Raw genomic sequence first — 12,267 nt, forward strand, 5'->3', positions numbered from 1 at the left:
CTCTCCTCCTCCAGAGAGCTTTGAAGGACCCATCTACTGACTGGTATTTTGTTCTTCACAGCAGTCATCGTCTCTGCTCATCCATGGAGACATCTTCAGTCAGCCATGACTCACAGCAGAACCTTCCTATAAGAAGCATTTAAGATTCAAACAAGAAATGAATAATTTAGAGCTTAAAAATAGTCTGTTGTCAAGTTAAATGCTGAAATTTAACATCTTAATTTCAGAATGACAGAGATAGTGGCAATTACATGTAGGGTTTTTTTCCCCACTTATATAATGTGGCATTTTAATTAGAAGATAAGAAGAAAAAATGCTTGACTACAAAGCCAGCAATCTCCTGCCTTCTGAAGGACATTTTGCTTAGATTAGCAATGAGAGCTGGTTTCTGATTGCTTTCTATATTTTGAAGTCGTTTTTAATGGTTGATATGGAAATGAAAGAATAGACTAGGAAATCAAAGAAAAGGAGATATGTGTAATTCTTTCTCTATTACAAAGGAAAAACAAAAGATCCAAGCTTTGTTTTTTGTTCCTATAGAAAATGAAACCCACATGTGTATCTTATTACATCTTTGATCATATACCTTTATTCCATTATATGTCAATAAAAATTAGAGCTACCTAATAATAATAATATTGTAGCTGAATTACCATCTGTTATTTCATTCATTTATTGACAGGGCAATGCAAAGATTTCTCAGATAGTTTAGAATGTTTTTATGCCTGATGGGCTACATTTAAAATCAAAAGAGGGAAAGAATTTTGGCAAATTCCTGGGCAGGATATGCTAGAAGATTAGGAAAGTTTTGGAAACTTTGGATCCATGTCCCCTACCTAGAATACTTCCTATGCAATCTCTGCTATATCTCTTCCACCTTCTTCCCAACTTAATCTGAAATATCAGAAAATATATCTAAGTGCTGATGCCTATTCAGGTTCCTGAAACAAATATCATTTTTACTTATAATATCGTAAACAAAACTTAACATTTGCTGTTAGAACAATCCTTCATATGTTGCTCTTTTCATGGTGCATTATAGCTACAAGCTGTAATCAAAATGGCTTCCTCATAAAATTATGTTCTGTAGATAAAATTATGTTCTGTAGATAAAATATTTAAAATTATGTTCTTAAAAGTATCTACTTTATTACTCATGGAACCATAGCACAGAATTATAGAATTAGAAGAGGGCATCTAGACCATTGATTTCAATTCTATGCTCAGTCAGGAATCCCAATTAAAATATCCCAGACAGATGGCTGTCTAGCCTTTGCTAAAATACATCAATGAAAAGAAGCCCACCAATGTTTTGGTGTTGAACTGATCTTACTGTTAGGAAGCTTTTCTTAACACTGAACCTGAATCTGCTTTCCTGTAACTGAAATACATTATTCCTTGTCCAGGACACCAGAACAAGAAAACAGGTCTTGATTTTCCTCTGTATGACATTATTTCAGATAATCAAACCCCCTGCTCTTTCTGATTAGATATTCACAATCTTAGATATTAGAATAAGAATATCTAATCTAATAAATTACATATTCACAATCTGTTCTTATGGTCCACAGCCTAATGTCAACCCTCTGTTCAAGAAATCAATTCAGTATATGCCTACATACATGCTAAACATACTATTCCCTATTACTGTAAACAGTGTCTTGCAAAGTACAGACAAGGGAATAACAAATAGTAAGTCAAAGAAATTAAAGGCATAAGACAAAAGGAAATACAGCTAACCCTAGTTTACACCAACACTTGTATTTCCAGAATATCTTTGTTTTCATTATGGCCTTATACCTGGCTGTTTGTTCTTTAAATTTGTCCCCTCTGTATTTTGAAAATCACAACAACATCCAGTCAAGATGTTCCTGATCTTTCTATTCTTGCAGATTCCTCAAAACCCTAGTGTCATTATTTTTTAGGAACTCACTAGGATTGTCTACAAGCATCATAGGTCCATGCCATCCAAGAGTGTGAAGAATAATCTGAAATGGAATTACTTTGTTCAAAGTGAAACAGCAAAACCAGAAAAATCTACTTTGCGGTATTGAACCAGAAAATTAATGTGTGCCACTGCCAAATTGTAGTTAGCATCCTCAGAGTGCTTAACTCAGCTCTTAACTCAGGATTTCCTCTTAAAAGCCCATGCAACACAATGGAAGTAATTTGCCATTGCACTTTTCTGGAATGTTGTTTTTTCAATTTCCATTCTAGCCTAAAGCTGTGAAGATTCCTGGTGGTCTCCATCCAACTTTTTTGAGTTCAGCTAAGGGCAGCTAAATACTGCCATGTATTTGACATGTAATAAATACAAAAGCCTCTGTGCAAACTGAGCAGGGTAGCAATAGAAAATCATAGCACAAAGATGAGAAAGTTCTCAAGGAAGGACTCAGGAATTCTCAAGCCAAAACCCTGTTCTCTCAGATACATTCACTCTTGTCATCTTTCTGTCAAATCTGACTTTTAAGGCAGTTTACCAGTTCCTAAAAACAGTAAGTAATATTATACAATAAAAGTCAGGCAAATGGTAAACATGATTTAATATAATTATCCAGAAAAATCAAACTGTGGCACAAGTTATTCCATAAAAAATATCAAACAAGCTGTCTGAGAGAAAACTTGAAATTAGAAACAGGTGTGCCATTTAGGTAATGAGACTAAAAGAAAGAAAACACAAAACTTCACTCCAACCTCTGGTATCTTCTCTGACTGCATAGCCAAATTTGGAATGCCTGATTGCTGGAAATGGATGACACAGGTCACAGTAAGAAATTGTGGGGAGGCTGGGAAAGGAACAGAAAGGAGAGGAGACGTAGAGTAAACAATCAAGAGATAGAAGTCAAGTAAGTTTGCATCTTATCCCACAAATAGCAACTTAGCTCAGGCATCAAGAAAGCTGGAAAGATACATTTCAGTTCACTCAAAGAGACTCTGCCTTAATTAATTCACCATAAATTTCTCTTACAGTTTCCAGGATTCTGTATTTAACCCAATTTAGAATTAAAGGTACCTTAATGAAATTTGTGCAATTCTTGATTCCTTGTTCTTGCCCAACTACATAGGGCTTGACACATTTTGAGACAGAAATACATGGAAAGTGTAGATTTAGCCCAAAAATGTAGATGTTATTTTAAAAGACTTAGTCTAAACCCAAGGGATGGGCAATAGAAAAATCTCAAGCAAAACACCCATTTTGTGTTATTGCCCTAAACAGCCCTTAGACCTAAATAAGGATGAAGATAAATAGACTATATATTTACCAGGTGCATAAAACATAACAGAAGCAGATGGGAAAACATCTCTTGAAATGGTGTAACTGGTATTGTCCCTTCCTCCCCCCAACAATCCATTTATCTCTGCTTGCTTCTTGATGGAAGGTGATTATGATCTTGGATGCCCCTAAGAATTATTTCAGTTGTATATTATTATTTTTTAAAGAAAAAAAAACTTCTTAATGGTCAGAGCACTTTGACAATTAAATTGGTCATCAAGGTAGATGATGATCTCTTCCTTACTGGATATGTCCAAGCAATATCTAGAGAGCCATTTCTCTGTGTTTGGATTCCTGCAAGAGTTGGGAAGGTATTCCATGACCTAAATAGCTAGTTCCATCTCTGTATCTCTGTGAATCATATCAAGAATTTTCAAAGAACATCACTTGCTAAGGCAGGACATTTGCTGCTGCTGTCTCGCATATTTATGAAGAAAACATCCTAGAGACCATTTAGGGTAAATGCAAACATACCCCCTGTCCCAAGGTTATATGTTCCTCCAAGAATTGTCATTCAGTTGTAATTTTTAATGTGACAGAGGGAGGAAATTATTGAAGACAGTATTTTAAAATGATCATATGTACTATTTTCAACAAATTTAATTAGCTTTAATGTATCAAGAAATGTCATTTTGGATTTCCCTGATCCATTCACTAGTTTTTGGAATATGCCTCCCATCCTAGAAGGACTTGGGTGTACTATTGGATCTCATGTCCCAACAGTGTAATGCAGTTACAAAGAAGGCCAACAACATCTTGAAGAGCATCAAGAGAAACATATTGAGTCCAGATCACTGGAAGTAATTATGCCAGTCTAGTCTGCTTTAGTCAGGCATCACTTGGAGTATTGCATTCATTTCTGCTTACCCCAGTTTGAAAAGGTCATTGATAAACTGGAGCAACTACAGAGATGGGCTACCAAGATGGTGAAAGGACTGGAAACCAAGTCCTACAAGGAATGGTTACAAGACTTAAGTAAGTTTTGCTTGCAGAAGGGAAGGCTGAGAAAGGACATGATAGATGTCTTCAAATATCTCAAGGGCTGTTGCATTGTAGGGGGTTTGGATTTATTCTCACTTTATTTTATTTTCTATCCCACCTTTATTATTTTTATAAATAACTCAAAGTGGGGAACATACCTAATACTCCTTCCTCCTCCTATTTTCCCCACAACAACAACCCTGTGAGGTGAGTTAGGCTGAGAGAGAGTGACTGGCCCAAGGTCACTCAGCCAGCTTTCATGCCTAAGGTGGGACTAGAACTCTCAGTCTCCTGGTTTCTAGCCCATTGCCTGAACCACTAGACCAAACTGGCTCTCACTTGCTCCAGAGATTAAGACTAGAACTGTTGAGAAGGATGTAGATACAAATTAGACATTATGAAGAACATCTTGACAGTAAAAGCTGTCAATGACTGGAAAGGTTACCATATGGTTTCTCCCCACTTTACTGGAAGTTTTGAAACAGAGGCTGGATGGTCATATATCAGGGATGGTGTAGTGAATCCTGCAGTGTGCAGGACTGATGACCTCTTAGATCCCTTCCACCTCTATGATTCTATGCCATTTAAAGATCAAGTACAGCCACTGTCTGGAAACACAGACACACACACATGCACAAATAAACAAAAAAACATTCCCCCTGCCCAAAACTCCACCCCTAATTTAAGGTCAGTTAGGTAGAAATATTCTGTAGAACTGCATGAACAAATTTAAAATTATGATTCATGAAACAGCTAGAGCATGTCAATCTACTCTTTGGTTTTTGCATGAGGCTTTGCATTGCTGTCTAAAAATATATTTAGCCACAAAAATGGTGAAGCAGAGAGCTGTTGAGAATTCAGAAGTGAGCTCATTAAATATGCTTGCATGAATCAAGTTTCAATCATATTGGATCTCACCAAGAGTTACAGTCAGGGGTAAAAGTTGTCTCACGCAGATCCTGAACTGAGTAGGGGATTGGACTAGATGACCTCTAATGTAACTTCCAGTTCTGTTTCTGTGAATTACCTAAAAATCCAGTATCTCTTAAATGTAAAAGAAAAATCTACAAACCACAGCGAAACAAACAGGCTGTTATCTTTCATAATGGAATGAATAATTACTCTTCCCTTCAAAATTCCACATATCTATCTTCTTTATCCTTTTTATCGAAAACCCATAAATTCTGGTATGATGTAACTAATCTATGAATCTCTGGACCTTTCAAAAGTCACTAATTAGTGCGTTTTTGTACCAATCAACACCGTATGTTTCAAAAACTTAATGGGAGCAGAGCTAATCTCTGAAAACGTTCCACATCAAGAAAATACAGCTGCATTGAATATTCATATGAGAGTGCAAAGGTTAATACATGCTGTACTAATGTTACACTGGTCTAATTATCATCTGAAAGAATCAGAAGAGGTATATTGTCAATTCCACAAAATGGGTTCAATGAAGTGAAACTCAATTGCATACCTTTTTAAAAAGCCTAATGGAAAAAGAAAATAAATCCATGTTTTAATATTTGTTTTAAAATGGAAAGGAAAAGAAAGGAAAGCATGCTAAATAAAATTATATTTTTCACACACAATTTCTACTATTTTAGTTAGTAACCTTTTATAAGCACAACAGGTAAAAGAGTTATTGTAAAACAAATGTTACTTTTTTAAGGCAAGTTGCTTGTATTTTTGTTTTATAATAATTTTATTAAAGTTTACAGATGCAAAGAACAAAAACTAATACAAAGAAAAATATAAAAAGAAAAAAGTGTAGAGAAAAAAAATTAAAAAGGAAAAAGGAAAAAAAAGTAAAGAAAAAAGATATATAAGGAAATGACTTCCCCCTTCATCAAGACAAGTACAAACAATTTCAGTAACTTATCACCTTCTCTAATACTACAACAAAAGATCTTTTTCCCATATCTCATCTGTTATCTATAAACAAATTTTAAAGCCTTGTCATTCAGTCCTAATCAGCAACAGTCCATTAAGAGTTTCCAGAAACAACATATATATTTTAATCTTGATCAGATAAACCAACTTTATATTCCTTTCCTTTGTTTTTAGAATCTTGATCTTTAATCCCTTTAAATACTGTCCCAAAAGTTTATTTCTTTTCATTTTCTCTATGTCTCTTCTCAGAAACTAAATTTAACACATCTCTTTTGTAAATCTAAGATAAGAAAGCTGTCCAAGTCACTCTTCTGCTATGTTATTTATCATTTGTATGTCCCTTTTGATTATTAAGACCTCAGCCAGTTTCATTTGTAAATCGAATGTAACTTCTTTTTTCGTATCATTCTTGTAACATGTCATTTTTAAATCCACATTCAAAACAGCCTCAGGCTCAATCTTGTCCTCTTCTTTCAGTTCTTTTATAGCTTCTTTTCAGCTCTTCTTTCCATTTTTATAATAGCAGACAATCTTCAAAGTAACTTCTGAGTGCATTGTTCACAAATATTCTTGAATTCTTTCAAAGTTAGAATATTTTGTTCCATTCTGTATTAGTGGGTCTCTTCTTCTTTAATTATAATCTTTAGTTCTTTCTGATTCCCTCTAGTGTCCAATCTTCAAAGTCCCATCTTAACATGTTTTTTTTCCCCAATCAACATTTTTCCACAGGAAGATTTCTTACACTTAGTTTCAAACTCTTCATATGTTTTTATAGAACTTTAAATAACCCATGGAAAGGATTCTTATAATTAATTTCAAGACCTTCAAAATTCCAATCCATCAGGTCCCTTAGTCTGTTTATAACTTTCCAAAATCAATGTTCTAATCACTCTTTTGCTGTTTATTCCAAAATATTTTTAAAGTCTTTCCTTAAATTTGCATAAAACTTCTTTTGCCAAGGATTGAAGGAATTCACCCAGTGTAAAGAAACTTGCCTTTCTGAAGATTCCTAATATTCAAAAAGCCATTAACAACAGTTTCCAGAAGTGATTAAGAAAGGAAGTATGTGAACCTAGTGTCCTTTCAAAGGCTCTGAACTATGGCTTGGGCTGAGATGGCTTTCTCTCAGCTTCCAGAGCTGTAAAACCCACAGGAACCCACTGTCTTATGGTCTCCTCACAGGGAAACATCGCATGGACCACTTGTGGGCTATCCCAGGTCCTCTCCTTGTCCAGAGAGGAATTCCGAGGAGCCAATCCATTCACTGGCTTCTTGTTCCACTGCCATCATCAGCTCTGCTCTCAGTGAAGCCATGTTCAGGCCACCATTGCGTCCCCAGAAATCCTGCAAGTTGCTCTTACTTAGAAGGGATTGTAGTTTTGCATTAATAAAAATTATGAATGAAACTTACATTCACTGAAACAGGAGCTCTTTCATAACATGGAAAATATTATGAAGTCTTTAAGCCTTTACTGATTAAAAAATTGACAGTAAATCTGGTATCAGCAACTGATGTACTTGTGAAAAACTGCAAATAAAATATACAATTGAAGTTAAGTATGATATCATTTTCTAGTAAACGAACAAGAAAAAGAATTTAGCTGAAAAATTTCCTTTTCCATTAAATATAATTGTCCACAAGATTTTGGGATCAATCATATACAGAAATGTATCAATCAGTTTTTAAGCACAGGTCAAAATTCTGTTAAGGCCAGGCTTAGAAAACTTTGAGGATTCACTTAGTTAATGAATATGCCATTATTTAAAACAATTGGTTGACCCTAATTTAAGATTAAGCAAACCACAGTGTTGCAAGTTTGACTATAATTGGGACTGTAGCATATTTAAAATCAGAACTGGAAGCTCTCCATATCCTTCTCTAGTGAATGAAAGAGAGAAGTGTATTGGTTTGATGTCTGTTATTGATAACTAATATAACAGACCACTGAATGTTAGCTGTTTCTGCAGCACATGAAGTAACACTGATTTCAGGAATTTTCCTCTTAATCAGGTAAATTTGGTCAATCCACCCTTATAGACACACATAGGCTGTAGTATGATTCTTTAAACTTTTTTTTTTTTTTTTTTTGGTATAAGAGCTTGTAAATGGTTTTGGAATATTTGAATGTTTAAATAAAGTAAGCTACCTTCACGATATACTCCATCCTTGGTGACTTCATGGACGTATCTCTGCAGTTTATCTTGGTGTCAGCACCTGGTCATTCGAGCAGTCACACAATTACAGTCAAGAGGCTGAGGTTTCTTTAACTGTTTAATGAAGTGAAATGAATGGTACAGAAGTAAAGCTGCGAATGGAGAGTTCCCAGTCAAACCTAGATTTAAAACTACATTCCCTTAGTTTGTTCCCTTTCCCATGAAAGCATGTCACCACCCCTCCCATTCAGGTGGCGTTCCTGGTGTATCTCAATTCATTGTCCTTGATGTCTTCCATAGTCATAATAATCCACTTCACACTCCAACCTCACACCCCCTCTCATCTGGTGACACAGAGTCTACACCATTCACAAGGAAATGATGGCAGATCCTCCAATAAGGGGTTCTGTGAATCCTTTGATTGGGGGAATCTGATATACTGCCCCCCCAAGAAAGATAAAGAGAAACAATAGAAAGCAATAAAACAGCAATAACTGGAGGCAAAATAAGCACAGGTTCAGTAAGGTGAGGGCTTTGCAGGATATCTGGAATGATTTTTTTTAGTTAAAATAGGAGCATTAACAGAACATGCATCAACCCACTCAGGATCTGGAAAATGTTTCCATTGAATTAAATACTATAGAGATTTGCGAAAAAAAAATGAGAGTTCAGAATGTCTTTAACTTCGAAGTGTTGATGGCCATCAATCATGATGGGTGGAGGGGTTGCTGCAGGCTGGTGCCACTTAGAACATTCCAGGGCAGGTTTAAGCAAGCTGCAATGAAAAAGAGGATGAAGTTGCTTAAGAGTGGGAGGTAATTGTAATTGTGCAGTCACAGGGTTAATGATTTTGGTGATTGGAAAAGGTCCAAGAAATTTAGGGGCAAGCTTCTTAGAAGGTTGTTGGGAGCATAAAAATTTAGTGGACAAATACACCAAGTCCCCAACCTTAAATTTCCATTCCCGGTGCCTGTGGCAATCAGCAAACTTTTTGTGAGTGTCATGTGTATGATCCAATGCCTGGCAGATGACAGGCCAATTTGTGGCAATCTAGGTAGCCCAGTCAGCTACTGAGGAATCAGGCAAAGATTGCAATTGAAGTTCTGGTATGGGAATGAAATCCTGGCCATAAACAATGTGAAAAGGGGAAAAGCCAGTGCTCTGGTATACTGCATTATTATAAGCAACCTCAGCTAAAGGGAGGAGGTCCACCCAGTCATCTTTTTGAAAGCTGATGTAACAACGTAAGAATTGTTCTAGAGTAGACTGAGCTCATTCAGTCACTCTGTCTGTCTGCAGATGGCTCGATGAGCTGAGGGATTGCTGGACCCCAATTAATTTTAAAAATGCCCACCAAAATTTGAAAGTAAATTGGACTCCTCTATTGGAAATCACAGACTTGGGACAGCCATGAATTTTGTAGATGTGAGTGAGAAATAGCTTTGCTAATTGTTGAGCGGTTGGGATTTTGATGCAAGGTATAAAATGAGCCTGCTTGGAGAATAAATAAATAACAGTCCAAATAACAGTTTTGTTTTTACTCTCAGGTAAATCCATTATGAAATCCATGGTGATTTCTTTCCATGGAGCTTTGGGGGAAGCCACAGGTTGTAAAAGTCCTTGTGGTTTACCCCCCTTCCTCTTTGCTTGGGCACAGACATAGCATGAGGTGACATAGGACTGTACATCAGCACGAAGGGAGGGCCACCAAAATTGGCACCTCACCAAGTGTCTTTGTGAAGGCAAAATGCCCTGCAGATTTAATATCATGGGAACGGTGTAAAATTGTCTGGTGAAGAGACTCAGGCACGTAGATTTTGCCATTGCAATACCAGATGTTGTCAATTTCAGTCAATTGGCCTTTGTTACATTGTAACCAGGGATTGTTAGGGAGCGCCTGAAGCAGTTCCTTTTTTAGGTCTGCCTGCACTTTCATTTTCCCGGCTACTGCTTGTTTGCGTGTTATGCAAACCGTTCCAGGCTGTTTCTGAGAGAAAACGGTGTCTACAGTTTTGGTTTGGGCAGTGTTATATTGCAGGAGGTAAGAAAGTGTATCAGCCAGAAAGTTCCTTTTCCCAGGAAGGAAATTGAGGGTGAAATTAAAACGGCTAAAAAATTGAGCCCAGCGGATTTGTTTGCCATTCAACTTTCTGGGAGTTTGTAAAGCTTGGAGGTTCTTGTGATCAGTCCAAACCTCAAAGGGATTTTTAGCACCCTCTAGCAAATGCCTCCAATGTGTAAGAGCTGTTTTAACAGCAAAAGCTTCTTTCTCCCAAATAGGCCAGTTGCGCTCAGAACCTGAGAACTTGTGGGAGAGGTATGTGCACAGGCAGGGGAAGCCGGTCTCATCTTTTTGAACCAAGATGGCCCCAACAGCTGAGTCAGAGGCATCTGCCTGTACAATAAAGGGGTGGCTTGGGTCTGGGTGGGCTAGAATGGGTTCCCTTGTGAAAAGAAGCTTTAAACGGTCAAAAGCAGTTTGACAATCAGACGTCCAGGCAAGCTTAGCCCCCGGGGAGGTAACTTTTTGTGTCTCCCCCCTCCCTCTAGTTTTCAGTAAGTCAGTAAGGGGCAAAGCAATTTGTGCAAATTGGGGAATAAAATTTCTGTGAAAGTTGGCGAAACCTAAGAAACTTTGAAGTTGCCTCCTGGTATGAGGGGGTTCCCACTCCATTATATCTTGGACTTTGGCAGGATCCATCTCAACACCATTTGCAGAAATACGATAGCCCAAATAGTCCAGCTGGGACTTGTGAAACTCACATTTAGAGAGCTTAGCATACAGTTTGGCATCCCTCAGTTTTCGCAAGACCTTCTTAACAAGCTGAACGTGGTCCTTGAAGTTGTCAGAATAGATTAAAATGTCATCTAAATACACTAAAACCCTCTTGTACAAATGCTCATGGAGGACCTCTTTAAGGTATTGCATAAATACTCCAGGGGCCCCTGACAATACAAATGGGAGCACTTTGTATTGGTAAGAACCCAAAGGGCAGTTAAAAGCAGTTTTCCATTCATCCCCCTCCCAAATTCGAATTCTAAAGTAGGCTTCCCTGAGATCAAGTTTGGTGAACACCTTTCCTTTTGATAGGTGTGCTAGCATGTCTTTCATTACAGGGAGAGGGTATTGATTGCTTATTGAGATAGCATTTATTCCATGGTAATCAGTACAGAGTCTAAGAGAGCCATCCTTTTTTGCCCAGAAAAGCACCGGGGCTGCTAGAGGTGAATTAGCAGGCTCAATGAAACCTCCCTCCAAGTTTTTATCTGTGAATTCCCTGAGGACCTTTTTCTCAGTCTCTGTCATAGCATACATTTTCGGTTTGGGTAATTTAGCCTTTGGGTCAATTTTGATGGCACAGTTTTCCTGTGCAGAGGTAATTGGTCACATTCTCTTTCATCAAACACGTCAAGAAAGTCAGCATATTTGGGTGGAATGCCTGATTGTGCATCAGGTTTTTCCTTTGGGATCTGGTTGAGGAGTATCCCGGCGACATTCCGCCCATTCCTTGGCACAGTCAAGAGGTTGCCGGCACCATCGTTAAACAATAAAGTGCCAGACTCCCAGTTGATTTGTGGTTTTCTACTCTTTAGCCACAGGAGTCCCAGGATGATGGAATAGTTGGTGATAGGGGCCACAATGAACTGCAAGGTTTCCTTATGACCCCCCAATCTCATGGCTACAGTCTCAGTTCAGAATTCAATGGGACCCCATGGGCAACAGAACCGTCCATCTGGGTGAAAAAAATTGAGTGCTTAAGTCTTTTAGTTTTGAGGTTCAGTGTGTCAATTAAGGCGGGGTGTATTAAGCATTTTGTACACCCTGAGTCTAACATTGCTGTCAAATTGGCTTTGTGTTGGGTTCTTAAGTTTTTTAGCTCTACTCTCACCAATGAAGTGGGGCAATTATCACTCACCAAAGGGTCTTCTTTGTCGTCTTCCTCCGAAGTAGGCACATTGCGCCC

General features: G+C 37.6%; 1 protein-coding gene across 1 annotated transcript in view; it reads right to left on the bottom strand.

Annotated features, from left to right (window-relative positions):
* Nucleotides 1–2,526: 2,526 nt before the first annotated feature.
* Nucleotides 2,527–12,267, bottom strand: part of NSUN3 (NOP2/Sun RNA methyltransferase 3) — a 49,086-nt gene continuing 39,345 nt past the window's right edge. Inside the window, exon 6 of the mRNA XM_063305544.1 lies at nt 2,527–2,786. Within this exon, the coding sequence (XP_063161614.1) occupies nt 2,648–2,786 (139 nt within the window). The 3' untranslated portion in view covers nt 2,527–2,647. The remainder of the gene's footprint in view (nt 2,787–12,267) is intronic.

This window comes from Candoia aspera, chromosome 5, assembly GCF_035149785.1.
Source record: "Candoia aspera isolate rCanAsp1 chromosome 5, rCanAsp1.hap2, whole genome shotgun sequence".
NCBI lineage: Eukaryota > Metazoa > Chordata > Lepidosauria > Squamata > Boidae > Candoia > Candoia aspera.